The sequence below is a fragment of the Erinaceus europaeus genome, chromosome 11 (assembly GCF_950295315.1).
Source record: "Erinaceus europaeus chromosome 11, mEriEur2.1, whole genome shotgun sequence".
Lineage (NCBI taxonomy): Eukaryota > Metazoa > Chordata > Mammalia > Eulipotyphla > Erinaceidae > Erinaceus > Erinaceus europaeus.
The window spans coordinates 68,525,623-68,541,310 of NC_080172.1; the positions used below are offsets into that span (position 1 = coordinate 68,525,623).

The following is a 15,688-nucleotide window of genomic DNA, read 5'->3' on the forward strand; positions in this document are numbered from 1 at the left end:
GTTTTGTTAAGAAGTGCGCCACCCAAAGCAGAATTAAGGAGTCCTATAAGTTAGGAAAGAGGTCACCAGATGAATGAAGCTAAAGGGTTGACATTCCACACCTGACATCTCTGGATATAGTCTGAAGTGAAGCATGCCAAGGTGGTACTGGTTGCATTGATTAGGTTGGGATCAGCAGATGCAGTATCAGTTGGTATAAATTGAGAGAAGCATGCAGGAAAGTGAGCCCCACCCTAGAGGTTCCAGGACTGGGAGAAGTATGGGCTTTATAGAGTAAGGGGAAGGTTCCTGCTATCTTTAGTGTTTAAAAGGCAATAGTTAGTTTACTTCTCTACTGAACATGGCCATTGGCAGGTCGATCCATTTGCCCAGCCTGTCTCTCTCTTTCCCTTCTGGGGCAGGGCTCTGGGGAGGCAGGGTTCCAGTACACATTTGTGAGGTTGTCTGCCCAGGGAAGTCAACATGGCATCGTGGTATCATCTGAAACCTGGTGGCTGAAAAAGAGTTAAGACATAAAGCAGAACAAATTGTTGACTAATCATGAACCTAGAGGCAAGAATATTGCAGATTAGATTTTGGGCTCTCCATTTTGGAAAAAGCTAGTAGGTCTATTTTAGTTATATTCCGAGGGTCCATGACTTTACTAGATTTTGCCTGAGTCTGACAGCTAACATGCAGGTGGACCCAAGATATTGTCTGGGGAGATGGTGTCATAGTTGGAAAAAGGACTAAAAAGCTGGATCAGAGAAGAGAGTAGCTCCCAAATATGGGAAAGGTATATAAATATTGTATATGTAAGCCCAATCAGTTTGATCTGGGGCCCATATTCAGCACAGGAGCCTATGTAACCTCTGCATCCCTGTAGGTCTAGGCTCACATTCTGTGGTCAAGGCTAGGAACATTCCAGGCTGCACTAATTTCAGGACCCATCTTCCTCGAGTGGTGGAATATGTTGTCCAACCTCCCTTCAGAGAATGAAACAGTCCCTACTATTATTGATCCACATTGAAAGCAAGGTCCTATAGGGTCCCACAAAGGGGTCCATTATGTTGTTCCTGATGAAGATGACCAGTGACAGTGGAGAGAGGGATCTGTTAGATGTCTAGGCCCATCATGTCTGTGTGGTAATTGCAGGACTTTCTTACTAGGGCCCCAGGTGATGGGATGGCCTGGTAGTGACCAAAGCATCATCATTAAAGTATACCAGTCTCTTGTTCTTATTCAGCTTTTGTAGTCCTTACTTTGTCTGACAAGTGTTGTTAAAATTTGGAGGCTCCAGCTGGCCGGGCTAGCTAGCTTCACGGGCGGGTAACAGAGACGACCAGAGACATACGGCTGGGCAGGGAAGCTGTATTTCTTTATTCAGGAACAACGATTCATAAACTAAGACAAACTAATCACCAAACAGAACTCCGCTGTCTCTTTGCGGCGGCGCAAGCACTCTCTCTTTCTCTGCAACTCTCCAACTCTGGAACTGGCGGGGTTCCTTCGGGGCGGGGCCAAGCGGCCGCGAAACTAACTGGACTGATCCAATTCTCTTGGCGGGGGAGAACTAGAACCCAATGTAAAGCATACAACAGACAAGGTTAGCTTTGGAATGATTGAGGGAAGTGAAATAGAAAGTAGGTGAGGAGGGTGTCTAGGTCTAAGTAGAAATTATTTGATTAGGTACTTTATGGTGTCTTTTTTAGGTCTTTCTACTTGCTTGCTATATTTGACTCACTCGAAACTATTGTGCACTATTGCTTTAAGGTATATATTTCCACCTAACTTATGGACACATGTATAATAAGCCCTATCTCATGGGCCCTTGTCTATATCTAGGTTTTGTTCAGAAGTGCACCACCCAAAATGGAGTTAAGGAGTCCTATGAGCTAGGAAAGGTCTCACCAGAGTGATGAAACTGGAGGGTTGATATTCCACACCTGATGTCTCTGGACACAATCCGAAGTGAAACATGCTGAGGTGGTACTGGCTGCATTGAATAGGCTGATATCAGCAGCTGCAGTATCAATTGGTATGACTTGAGAGAAGCATGCAGGAAAGCGAGCCCCGCCCCAGAGGTTTCAGAAGTGGGAAAAATATGGGTTTTGTAGAGAGTGGGAAAGGTTCCTGCTGTCTTATGGTTTAAGAAGGCAATAGATAGTTATTGTTATAACCAAATTATTTGAGAGTTGGGTTAACTTTGAAAATTCTGTTGTTAGGATTTGCTATATCATACAAGACCACACCATAATTTATGTCCTTTAACTTTATTTACATATAGCTGTATCTTATAAAGTGATGTCACCAGTTACTATTGTTCTTCCTGGTTTAAGCTTATAGGTGAATTAATACTTCAAAGAACAAGTCAATAAAGATGTATTAACAATTTGATCCCACTGTTAAAATTCAATCTGATTACTGATAAACCATAAATAGAATTCAAATTATGCCTTTTAACTTAGGTTCAGCTTAGTGCATATTTTTACTTTTATGAGAAAGAGATAATAAGAAAGACATTAGAACATCATTTAGCTTCTGCAACCCTCAATGACCCTGGGTCCATGCTCCCAGAGGGATAGAGAATGGGAAAGCTACTGGTGAGGGGGTGGGATATGGAGATTGGGCAGTGGGAATTGTGTGGAGTTGTACCCCTCCTACCCTATGGTTTTGTTAATTAATCCTTTCTTAAATAAAAAAAAAAAAAAAAAAAAGAACATCATTTAGCTCTGGAGTTGTTGGTGCCGTAGACTGAACCCAGAATCTCAAGTACATGTAAGCCCACTCCTCTCATGCTGAGCAATCTTTCCAGCCCTACCCTCCACTTCTAGAGTCTAGATAGTGTGTTAGTGTTTTAAAATTTGTTTTTCAGAGCTGGGGCCTCACACATACAGGGTTTAGCCACATTGGGCCACATTTTCATTCAGAGGAACAGAGGAAGAGACACCATGATGATACTTTATCTTTCTCCAGTGTCATAGCACACCTCCCCTGTGGTGCCAGATCTTGAACCTGGGCCATATACATGCAGAAGCAGGTACTCTATTCAGTGAGATAGCACACCAGCACCTGTTTTTATTTATTTATTTATTTATTTTCTTTAAAGTTTTTCTTTTTCTTTTTTTTTTTTAACTATATTTGTTGGATAGAGACTGTTAGAAACCAAGAGGGTAGAGGGAGATAGATAGATAGGTAGATACCTGCAGACCTGCTTCACCACTCATAAAGATATTCCCTTTACTGGGACTAGGGTCTTGAACCTGGGTCCTTGCACACTATAACATGTGTGCCCAACCAAGTACCCCACCACCCGACCTCCCTATTTTTATTTTATTTATTTATTTTTAATATATATTTTTAAATTTTATTATTATTATTATTTTTACCAGAGCACTGCTCATCTCTGGTTTATGGTGGTGCAGGGGATTGAATCTGGGACTTTGGAGCCTCAGGCATGAGAATCTCTTTGCATAACCATTATGCTATCTACCCCTGCCCTATTTTTATTATTTTATTTACTTATTTTTAATCAGAGCAGTGTTCAGCTCTGGCTTATGGTGGTGCAGGGGATTGAATCTGGGACTTTGGAGCCCCAGGCATGAGAGTATGTTTGCATAACCATTATGCTAGTCTACCCTCTGCCCTCTATTTTCATTTTAAAAAAAGGTTTGTTTATGAGTGAGGAAATAGTGTAATGGTTACAAAAAGCTTTTATGCCTGAGGTTCCGAGGCCTCAGGATCAGTCCCTGGCACCACCATGAGGCAGAGGTGAGTTGTGCTTTGGTAAAACAAACAGTAGATTAATTATAAAATTTTTTGAAAATTTGCTTATTTTATGATACAGAGACCAAGACTCTGCTTTTCATATGCAGTGCTTGGGATCAAGTCTAGGACCTCATGCGCTCTTACCACTCAACCACTTCCCAGCCATGTGTTAGCGTTTTAAACTCTTTGTATTTAATTCAGCACTCCCCAGATTTATTTTACCTTGACTTTCTTTATGAGAGAGCATTTCATAGGATGTTTAATTAATGTTTCATAGAACACAATTTGAGAAATATTTCTTAGTTAAAATTTGTTAACTGATAAATATTTAGTAATGGCTGCCAATTCCTTTAATCTTGTTTGGACTTCTCTTTCAACCCCTTTTTAAAGCCCTAAACACATATACATATTAATGTCTTTAGTATTGGAAAATAAGACAGTATCGTGAACCACAGCATTTTGCAACAATCACATTCCTTGTAACTCTCTTTTATTTTGAATCTAGGCTGGTCCCTAGACCAGCTTTGGGTCTAAATATTAGGAGTTCATGGAAAGCCTGCTCTTTGTGACCTTTGGAGCTCTGTCCAACATAAGGAATCAGGCTACCGTGATTTGGGGAGACTTGTCATGAGGGAAAGACACTGACGCTGACTTTTCAAGGAATTAAATTAATTGGTTTTGTTGAATGTAAAACATTAATCCCCCAATAAAAATAATAAATTAATTAATTGGTTTTATTAATTTATTAATTGCTACAGTTGAGAGAGAAGACCAAAATTTTGCTCAGCTCTGGCATAAGTAAGTGCCAAGGATTGAACCTCTAACCTCAGGAGCTTCAAGCATACCTAATTAGTGGTCTAATAGAATAACTGTATCTCCAGTTCCTAACTTGATTTGCTCCCTATTTTCCCTCCCTCGTGCCTAGACTAAAGCCTGGAAAATAAACTTTAAAAAAAAAAATCTTTGAGAGACAGCTAGATATTGAGAGGGAAGGGGAATATAGAGAGACAGAGAGTCACCTGCAGACTTGTTTCACCTACTTGTGAAGCTTTCCCCCTGCAAGTGGGGACTGGGGGCATTAACTCAGGTCCTTATGCATTATATGCATTATAACATGCGCTCAACCAGGTGGGCGTCCACCCGGCCCTCAGAAATAAGCTTTGTAGAATGCATGAAAGTGTGCCACCTGGCTTTGTCCTGTCAAGTCCTGTTTTGGTTACCCATTTTGTAGTTGTTAGGATGAATAGGTGGAATGAATAGGTGGAATGAAAATGACTTGTTTTGTTGGTAAAAAATTTTGTTAGTGGTGATACTATCTTTTTTTTTAATTCCTTTATTGCAGGATTAATGTTTTACAGTTGACAGTAAATACAATAGTTTGTACATGCATAACATTTCCCACTTTTCCACATAACAATATGACCCACACTAGGTCCTCTGCCATCCTGTTCCAGGACCTGAACCCCCCCACCCCACCCCATACTCTTTTACTTTGGTACAATACACCAGATTTTTTTTTTTAATGGTAAAAGGTACATTTAAAAGGTCAATGGGAGCTGGGAGATAACTCTCTGGTAGACCATGCAGATTATACTACATACGGTGCCCCAGGTTTGAGGCCTGGAATGACAGTGTTTTAAACTAATGGTGGTGAATTTTAGTGTGCAACTGATATATGTACATGTGTTTGCTGTCTCAAACTTTCAGTCTTCTATGTGTGAGGAACATGATGTTTTAACGTTAAAATAATTGCCTTTTTTATAGGTCCATTCAAAAACTTGGTGAATTAAATATTGGAATGGATAACCTTGGTAATGAAGTATCACCAATCAACCAGCAGTGTAATGGAAGCAAAGGAAATGGGTCTAATAATTCTGTGACAAGTTTTACTACACCACCCCAAGATTCTAGTCAGAGACTAATACATGATGCTTCAAATATTCACACAAGTACTCCTCGTAATCCAGGGTCAACAAACCACATACCATTTCTTGAGGAATCACCTTCTAGTGGCAACCAAATGTGAGTGCTTGACTTTGTGAAGCTAGAAATAGTAACTTCTAATGGATAGAAAGATCATTGATGTCAAACATCACTTTGAGCAGGAGGTGGCACGATGGATGAAGTGCTGGTCTTTCAAACATGAGGTCCCAAATTCAATTCCCAGCATCACTGTGTCAGGGATAAGCTCTGGTTCTTTTTCTCTCTTTTCCCTGTCACTAATTAATTACTGTTTTGAAGAAGAAAATCTCTTTCAACCTGACAAGATTTAGCTTACTACACACCAAATTATTTTCAAAATCTTTTTAAATCTTTTAAAAAATTTTTTATTTATTCATTCCCTTTTGTTGCCCTTGTTTTCTTTCTTTTTTCTTTTTTTTTTTTTGCCCTTATTTTCTTGTTGTAGTTATTATTGTTGTTGTTGATGTCGTCGTTGTTGGATAGGACAGAGAGAAATGGAGAGAGGAGGAGAAGACAGAGAGGGGGAGAGAAAGATACACACCTGCAGACCTGCTTCACCGCTTGTGAAGCGACTCTCCTGCAGGTGGGGAGCCGGGGGCTCGAATCGGGATCCTTAAGCCAGTCCTTACGTTTTGTGCCACCTGCGCTTAACCCGCTGTGCTACTGCCCGACTGACTCCCTTTTTCAATCTTTACTTTTTCATTTATTGGATAGACAGTCAGAAATCTAGAGGGAAGGGAGAGATAGAGAGGAAGAGAGACAGAGAGACACCTGCAAGCACTGCTTCACCACTTGCAAAGCTTTCCCCCGTAGGTGGGCGATGGGGGCTCAAACTTAGGTCCTTGTGTACTATAATGTGTGTTTTCAACCAAGTACACTACCACCCAGCCCCCCAATTGTTTTCTAATCTGCCTTCATTTATTTATATTCTCTCCCACCAACTGTGAGTCTAATTAAATTTATTTTTTCTTTCTCACTGCTTCCAAACTGTGTGTGGGAGGAGGGAGTAGGGTGGGGTTGGGATTCTCTGTGTGTATGGATTGTTCATTCTCAGGACAAATTTTTCCATTCTTTTTATTTCAGATAGAGAGGGAGAGATACCATTGCACCTTTCCACCATCTGTGGAGCTTCCTCTGGGGCCATGGTGCTCCTATGTGATGCCCCGGTTTGAACCCAGGGCCTTACATATGTTAAAGAGCGCACTCTACTAAGTGAGCTGCCTCTTGGCCCAGCAATCCCCCCCCCAAGATTTATTTGTATTAGTTTCACAAGATAGTAGGGGGATAGTACCTGCAAGTCAGCTCTAATCATTGTGTCACCCCCCCCACACACACACACACACAGAGTTCTATTTTTAATTAGTTATCTTACTCCCAAGTAATATAGTTTAAGGCTTTATTTTTCACTGATTTTTTTTCCTAGGGGGAGGGTGTCTTGCTGATGTTTTTTTTTTCTTTTTTCTTTTTTCACCAGGGAAAGGGTAACTTTCAACAAATAATTTTTTAATTCACAGACTTTTAGGAATGGAATGATTATAGCAAGATAGTGTTGGCAGTTCTGGGAAATATAACAAAATGTTTTCTTTTTACATATACATTTTTTAAGATTTTACTTATTTATTAATGAGAAAGATAGCAGGAAAGAGAGGAAGAACCACACATCACTCTGTTATGTGAGCTGCTAGGGATTGAACTCAAGACCTCATGCTTGAGAGTCTACTGCTTTATCCACTGCACCACCTCCCAGATCACTCTTTTTTTTTTTTTTTTTTTTTACATTTTATGTTGTTTATTTATTTTGGATAGAGACAGAGAAACCGAGAGGGGAGGGGAGATAGAGAAGGAGAGAAAAAGAGCCATTTGTGAAGCTTCCCCCCTTGCAGGTGGGGCTGGATCACTCTTTTTACATATTTAAGTTTATACTTATCAGGTAAGAATTTATCCTGCTATTAGTAAACATGTTATTTTTTTATAATGGCAATAGTTAAGGAGCAACTTCTTCATCTGTTCTTAACATTAAACACTTGAGAGTGGTTGAAAATGCATAACTTGCTTTTGGCATTTTAGCATTTAGATGCTCATAACAGTTATACAGAGAGCAGTCTGGGAGGTGACACAGTGGATACAGTGTTGGAATCTCAAGTATGTGCTCCCTAGTTTGATCCATGGCATTGCATATACCAAAGTGATGCCTGGTGTTTTCTCTCTCTCTCTCTCTCTCTCCCCTCCCCCAATATTTTCCTCTTTCTTATTTATAAACAGACAAAACCTTAAAAATATATTGAGATGGTCCAGGAGATGGTGGAGTTAATAAGGCATTGGACTGTCAAGCATGAGGTCCCAAGTTCAGTCCCCAGTGACACATATACCAGAGTGATGTCTGGTTCTCTCTCTCTCTCTCTGTTTCTCTCCCTGCCTAGCTTTCTCATTTATAAATAAATAAATTATATATATATATATATATATATATATATATATATATACACACACATATATATATATTGGGGCCAGGTAGTGATGGCATATGTGGCACGTTACAATGTGCATGGCAGGGTTCAAGCCCCTAAATCCCCACCTGCAGCGGAGTAAACTTCACAAGCAAGGAAGCAATGCTACAGGTAGGTGTCTCTCCCTCTCTGTTCCCCCTTTCTCTATTGATTTGTCTGTCTCTATTCAATAAATAAAACATTAAGAAAAAAAAAAAAGAATTAGCCCAGAGATAAGAATTAGAGGGACCAGGTAGGTGGTGGTGCGCCAGGTTAATGACACATAGTACACATAGTACGAAGTGTAAGGACCTGTGCAAAGATCCTGGTTCAAGCCCCCAGCTCCCCAACTGCAGGGGGTCACTTCACAAGGCAGGTCTGTAGGTGTTTGTCTTTCTTTCCCCCTCTCTGTCTTCCCCTCACCTCTCAATTTTTCTCTGTCCTATCAAAAAAGTAAAATGAAATGGCCATAGGAGCAGTAGATTCATAGTGCAGACACTGAGCCCCAGCAAAACTCTGGAAGCAAAAGAAAAAAAAAAAGGTAAGAATTGATTCAGGGTTGTAACTCATGTGGTAGAGTACTTGCTTTGCATATATGAAGCCTTAAGTTTGATCTTTAGTAATAGCAAAACAGGAAAAAAAAGTCTTATAAATTTATTATTAAAAACTTATTTTATATTTAATAATATAAATTTATATTATTATAATATAAAATAACATAATATTTGCTTCTATGTTACACTTGTTAGAACACCAGTTTTATGTATCTCCTATCTCTAAACCTTAATTTTTGTCAAAATTAAATCATAGGACTTAAAATAAAATACAGAATCCCATGTTTTACCCGTCTTTGTCCATGGGTTCTATTTCTAGTAGACTGCCATTTTTACACACTTCACTGTTTCTTTTGCTCTATAGCTCCATGTTTCTGAATAACACTTTTCTGTTACTTTTTCTTTTTTCTTCCTACCAGACCTTCATGCCTGTTCAATTCTACTGCTCAAAGCAGACTTGCACACCTAACCCTTTAAGTTCAGACAGAGACAGATACAGAGAAGGATAGAAAGAGATAGAGAAGGATAGACACCAGAGCAACTACTACACCATTCATGGAGCCTCCCTCTATGTGGGTACAGTGCTCCTGTTTGGTGCTAGGGACTTATACCTAGGTCCTTGTGCATAATAAAGTGTGTGCTCCACTGGGTGAGCTATCTCCTACTCTCTCTGTTACTTTATTATTATTATCAATTGATTCTCTGCCAGTTTGATTACTATTTATTTATTTATTTATTTATTTATGAAGAGGAGAGAGAAAGAACCAGACATTACTCTGGAACATGTGCTGCTGGGGATTGAACTCAGGACCTCATGCTTGAGAGCCCAACACTTTATCCATTGTACCACCTCCTAAACCACAGATCACTATTTTTATCAGTTCATTTTCTGCCAGTTTGATTTAGTTAACCTGCTTATTAATCAAAATACATACTTTGCCCCTTCTTTCCAATACATACATCAGCTTATGTTTAAATCTGTGTTCAGTGTTAACATTTCTATAACTGTGTTAATGTTATTTACAAATGTATCATATAGTGTAATATTATATTTCTTTTATGTAAATTTTTTGTTTTGTTTTTCTTGGGGGCAATAATTCCCTTATTATGAATATGTGTGTGTATATATGTATATAATTATATGTGTACATATAATTATATACATATATATGTATAATAATTATATTATATTATACATATATATGTATATAATTATATAATATAATTATATACATATATATGTATAATACATATATTATATACATATATACATATATATATATACATATATATATATATATATATAATTATATATATATAATATATATATATATATATATATTCTGTGTGCCTATTTTTTGAAGTACCCATTACTATAGTTTTTTTAAATAGAGGCATAGAGAAAGAGAGAGATAGAGTGCTATTACAGAACTGAAGCTTCCTTCAATCCTTAAGCGTGGGTCATGCACATGGCCAATCGGCACACTATTCCAAATAAGGTATTTCACCGGCCCTAAACTCAATACTTCCGGGTAAGTGCACAAGGACGGGCCTAAGGATCTCCGTTAGAGCCCTGGCTCCCCACCTACAGGGGAGGTGCTTCACAGGCAGTGAAGTAAGTCTGCAGGTGTTTGTCTTTCTCTCCCCCTCTCTGTCTTAACCTTCTTTTTTTCATTTCTCTCTGTCCTATCCAACAATGATGACATCAACAACAATAATAAATTGCTCAGCTCTGTTTTATGGTGGTGCAGGGGATTGAACCTGGGACTTTGGAGCCTCAGGCATGAGAGTCTCTTTGCATAACTATGATGCTATCTACCCCCGCTGTACTAAAATTCTTTATGGGGAGTAGAAGATGGAAGGTCTGGCTTCTGTAATTACTTTTCCGCTTGACATGGGCATTGTTTTCATTACTAGTGCCACACATATGTGGGGTCCCACTTCTACACCAACTTTTTTTTCCTCCTTAAACCAGAGTGCTGCTTAGCACTGACTCTTTGGTGGTTCCAGGGATTGAGCCTGGAACTTCAGAGTCTCTGGAAAGGAAATCTGTTGCATAATCATTGTGCTATCTCCCCTGCCTACTCCAACTTCTAAAATTTATTTTTAGCGGAGTCAGGCAGTAGCGCAACGGGTTAAGCACAGGTGGTGCGAAGCGTAAGGACCGGCGTAAGGATCCTGGTTTGAGCCCCTGGCTCCCCACCTGCAGAGGAGTCACTTCACAGGTAGTGAAGCAGGTCTGCAGGTGTCTTTCTCTCTCCCTCTCTGTCTTCCCCTCCTCTCTCCATTTCTCTCTGTCCTATCTAACAACAACAACATCAATAACAATAACTACAACAACAATAAAAACAACAAGGGCAACAAAAGGGAAAAGAAATAAATATAAAATTAAAAAATATATTTTTAGATATAGAGACACCACACCACCACCAGTGCACTATCTATGGAGCTTCCTTTGGTGCTATCCATGGTGCATCCATGCGATGCCAGGGCTGGAACCTATGACCTCAAAGTGAGGGCTTCGTGTGTAGTTGAGCTATCTCCTGCCCCTCTTTGATGATTTTTAAAGAGTAAGACATTATTTTATTTTATTTTTTTAAAAGAATTTATTTACTTACTCATGAGAAAGATAGGAGAGAAAGAACCAGACATCACTCTGGTACATGTGCTGCTGGGGACTGAGCCTGGGACCTCATGGTTGAGAATCCAATGCTTTATCCACTTTGCCACCTCCCAGACCACAAGACATTATTTTAAAGATGTTATTTACTTATGTGGTCCAGGAGGTTGTGTAGTGGGTAAAGCATTGGACTCTCAAGCATGAGGTCTGGAGTTTGATCCCCGGCAGCACATGTACCAGAGTGATGTCTGGTTCTCTTTCTCTTTTCTCCTTTTTCATTCATAAATCAAACAGCAGAATAAAATATATAGAATTTGACTTAATCTCTTTTCTAGAATGCATTCTCACTCCTTCCTTATAACTAAGTTTGGTATTATTGAGTCTAGACCCTCTAGCAAATGACTCCAGGGATAACTGACTAATCAGTGAGGGGATTATTTACCCAAAAAAATAAATTTAGAAATCAATGGTTAAATTAATTCGGTTCCTGCTTTGTTATTAAGAATAAACTTCGTTTGAATTTATGCTCATACAGCTTATCAGAAGATTCTGTCATCAAGCCATCTCTTGAAGATTCTTCTGGGAGTCTGTCAAGGTCAAGAGGGGAAGAGGTAATAATACTTCAGGGGAGGAGGTTTCTTTGTTTTTATATGTACTTGAATATTTTTGTAAGGGGTTCTCAAGTTAAAGAATATAACATTTTTAGAAATCATTATTTTAAAAATAATTATTTGCTTTCATGAGAGAAAGACATGTAAGAGGACTGCTACATTCTGACATATGCAGTGGCAGAATTGAACCTGAGGCCTCCGACTTTTAAGTCCTGCATTCTGCTGCCAATACATCTCCCCACCTAGAAATAAGCATTGTTAATGTCAGTCTTACATCTAAGTAGTCTAGAGCTTTCACAGGGCTAAGTGATGAGATTACTTCAGAAAGCATGTTTGAGAATGTTTTCAGTATGCATGCTCCCATAGAGATCTTAGCACGTGAGTTAAGGCTATGAAGTAGTCTCAGAATTCTCTGGTTCCTTTAGTTTATTACTAGTGTCTCCTTTGAACTTCTTATTAGTGTGTCTGTTCTTTCCTTGGAGCCAGGCATCTTCTTTCACTTTTAACTGGTATGCAGTTTCACTCTATGTTACTTTCCCTCCTTCACATTTTAACCCCATAAACAAAGGCCCTAGTTTAAATACTTGTAGAGCCAAAAGGCACCGGAAGTGAAGAGTTGATCATTTTGTGATAAACACTGAGGGATATTTTTCCCTTTCACAAAGAAATAGGCTGATCTGGTGTTCCAAGTTTTCTTTTTTTCAAGAAAATCTAGAAATATCTATTTTATGTGAAATCCATTTATTTTTAAAATTTGTGAGAGAGACAATCAGAACATTACATATGATGCTGAGGGTCAAATTTGAGACCTCATGCTTGAGAGCCTAACACTTTATCCACTCTACCACCTCTTGGCCTGCAAAACCTATTTTTAAAATGACAAAAAAAAATAGTTTTTATTAACACACAGGATAACCAACAAAAATATGTGGCTCCGGAACGTCTGGGGTAGATAGCATAATAGCTATGCATAGAGACTTTCATCCCTGAGGCCTCAAATTCCCAGGTTCAATCCCTTGCACCGCTGTAAATCAGAGCTGAGCATTGCTCTGGTATAAATAAACAACAGACAAATAATTGTGGTTCTGCCTCTTCTGCCATAAAGCATCCTTTAATAATTATTAATGTCCTATAGGCTATTTAATCAAGTATTCATCCCTTTTATTTCTCTTATCTATAGATGATATTGGTTTGGCAGTTGCATTTCTTATTATAGATTAGTGGAAAAATACAGCATTTTTAGTCAGTACCAAGGATAATAATAATGATTCAATCAAATTATATGAGAAAACATAGTGTGACATATCATACTTACCCTCAGCTCTCCATCTCTATGAGGATTATTACATGAAAACATAAAAACTTAGCTGGGGCTGGGATATAGCTCACCCAGTAGAAAGCATCTGTTACCTTACCTAGGACCCTAGCATCTGGGCTTGAACCTCTCACCCCATAGGAGCACCATGCAAAGGGGAAACTCTGCAGGTGGTAAAACAGTGCTGTGGTATCTCTCCTTTTTTTCCTGTCATTTTTAAAAATTATATATATACTCTATATATTTTTATTATTGGATAGAGACAGAGAAATTGAGAGGGGAGGAGGGGGCGGAGAGGGAAAGAGACAGAGAGTCACCTGCAGCCCTGCTTCACCACTCATGAAGATTTCCCTCAGCAGGTGGTGACCTGGGGCTTGAATCCGGGCCTTTGTGCTCTGTAAGATGTGCACTTAACCAGATGCTCCACCACTTGCCCCCCCCCCCCGCCCTCTCTGTTACTCTAAATCTGTGGGGGGGGGAAAGGATTTTTAAGAAGTCTATTAGGGTGGTGGAACCAGAGGTGCTAAATCCTGGCTTAAAAAAAAATGAGAGGGGTCAGGCAGTAGCGCATATGGCGCGAAGCACAAGGTCCGGCTTAAGTATCTGGTTCGAGGCCCCAGCTCCCCACCTGCAGGGGGCTCACTTCCTGGGCAGTGAAGCAGGTCTGTAGGTGTCTGTCTTTCTCTCCCCCTCTCTGTCTTCCTCTCTTCTCTCCATTTCTGTCCTATCCAACAACGACATCATCAACAACATAATAACCGCAACAATGATATAAAAACAACAAGGGCAACAAAAGGGGGAAAATGGCCTCCAGGAGCAGTAGATTCATGGTGCAGGTACCAAGCCCCAGCAATAACCCTGGAGGCAAAAAAAAAAAAAAAAAGAGAAAGAAAGAAAGAAAAGCTTAGATAGGGAGAGGCATAGTCTTTTCCCTGATATAATCACTTAGGATGTAGGCTTCTCAGAATACAGCCAGAGGTGCAGTAATTTGCCTGTGTCCATGTACTTGGAATTCATATCTTCTAAGGTAGGATTTGGTTGTGTCTGGTTGCACTTAGTGTAGAGGTTCTTGTTCCAGGATCAGCTAGCTAGTCCTGGTCAGGGTAGCAGGTGGTTACAAAAGATACTAATAGCAGGAGTCCTAAATCTTTAACATAGCTGCTTCAGATGAGGACAGGTTGACTGTTTCAAATGAAAATGAAGATCACATTAAGTGTTCTGATACTGAAATATTTTTACAGTTTTAAAGGGTAACTTACAATTGCTGTTTGAAATATTGATTCATTAGTTGCTAGAGTTAATGGAACTTTTCTCTTTTTTTTCTAAATGGGTTAAACAATAGTCCTTTCTTTTTTTTTTAAACAATAGTTATTTATACTTCTTTTAGAAACAAGTGATGCCTGTGTTGTTTTTATAATAATTCTTACTTGTGGAGTGGGGAGATAGCATAATAGCTATGCAAAAGACTTTCATGCTTGAAGCTCTAAATTCCCAGATTTAGTTCCATCACCACCATATAAACTGATGAAATACATAATAATATTCCAATGAATTTAAAGCTGGATAAGGATGAATTCTTTTCAACTTTATTTTTTTCCTATAAGATGATTTTCATATTAATTTTTTTCATAGGACGACAAGTCAAAAAAACAGTTTGTTTGTATTAATACTCTAGAAGACACACAAGCTGTTAGAGCGGTGGCATTTCATCCAGGTGGTAGTTTATATGCTGTTGGTTCAAATTCAAAAACTCTGAGAGTGTGCGCCTATCCAGAAGTAATTGATCCAAGGTAAGGATAGATGGTTTGTGTTCCCATTCTTGCTCTATTTATTCATTTATCTCCATTGGTACCTTTTTCAAAATTGATCTTCAGTAGGGCTTGAATATTCATTTTTCTACTTTCTGCAATACTTTGTTCTGCCTTCTGCTATGCTTAATTTCAGTGTTTCAAAAATATACAAAATCAGTTTTTTTTTCATAAAATGCTTTTGATCAATGTTGCTCATTCAGTACTCTAGTCCTTATCTTGTGGCTTTTATATTTTGTTTTTCTTATATAATTGGCTTTTTTTTTCTTACTTTTTTAAAAAAATTATTTTGGTTAAATAGAGAAATTGAGACTAAAGAGAGAGGAAGAAAGAGAGGCAACTGCAGCACTGCTTCACCACTCATGAAGCTTCCCTGATGCAGGTGGGGATTGTGTCCTTGAACCAGAGTCCTTGCATACTGTAACATGTACTTTAGCAGGCACACCATCACTTAGTCTTCTTATCTGAAAGGCCTTTATATTACAGTTAAATTATTTAAGTCAAAGACAAAGTAATATTTGTTACAGGACTTAAGAAAATATTCTTTTTTTTATTTTCCCTTTTGCTGCCCTTTTATTTTTTATT

General features: G+C 38.8%; 1 protein-coding gene across 3 annotated transcripts in view; it reads left to right on the top strand.

Moving 5' to 3' along the window:
- The window catches only part of WDR47 (WD repeat domain 47), a 76,298-nt gene that overhangs the window by 41,182 nt on the left and 19,428 nt on the right, over positions 1 to 15,688 (top strand). For all 3 annotated transcript variants that reach the window (XM_060201964.1, XM_060201965.1, XM_060201966.1), the window contains 3 exons: positions 5,512 to 5,769; positions 11,905 to 11,980; positions 14,928 to 15,085. In XM_060201964.1, coding sequence (XP_060057947.1) covers positions 5,512 to 5,769; positions 11,905 to 11,980; positions 14,928 to 15,085 — 492 coding nt within the window. The remainder of the gene's footprint in view (positions 1 to 5,511; positions 5,770 to 11,904; positions 11,981 to 14,927; positions 15,086 to 15,688) is intronic.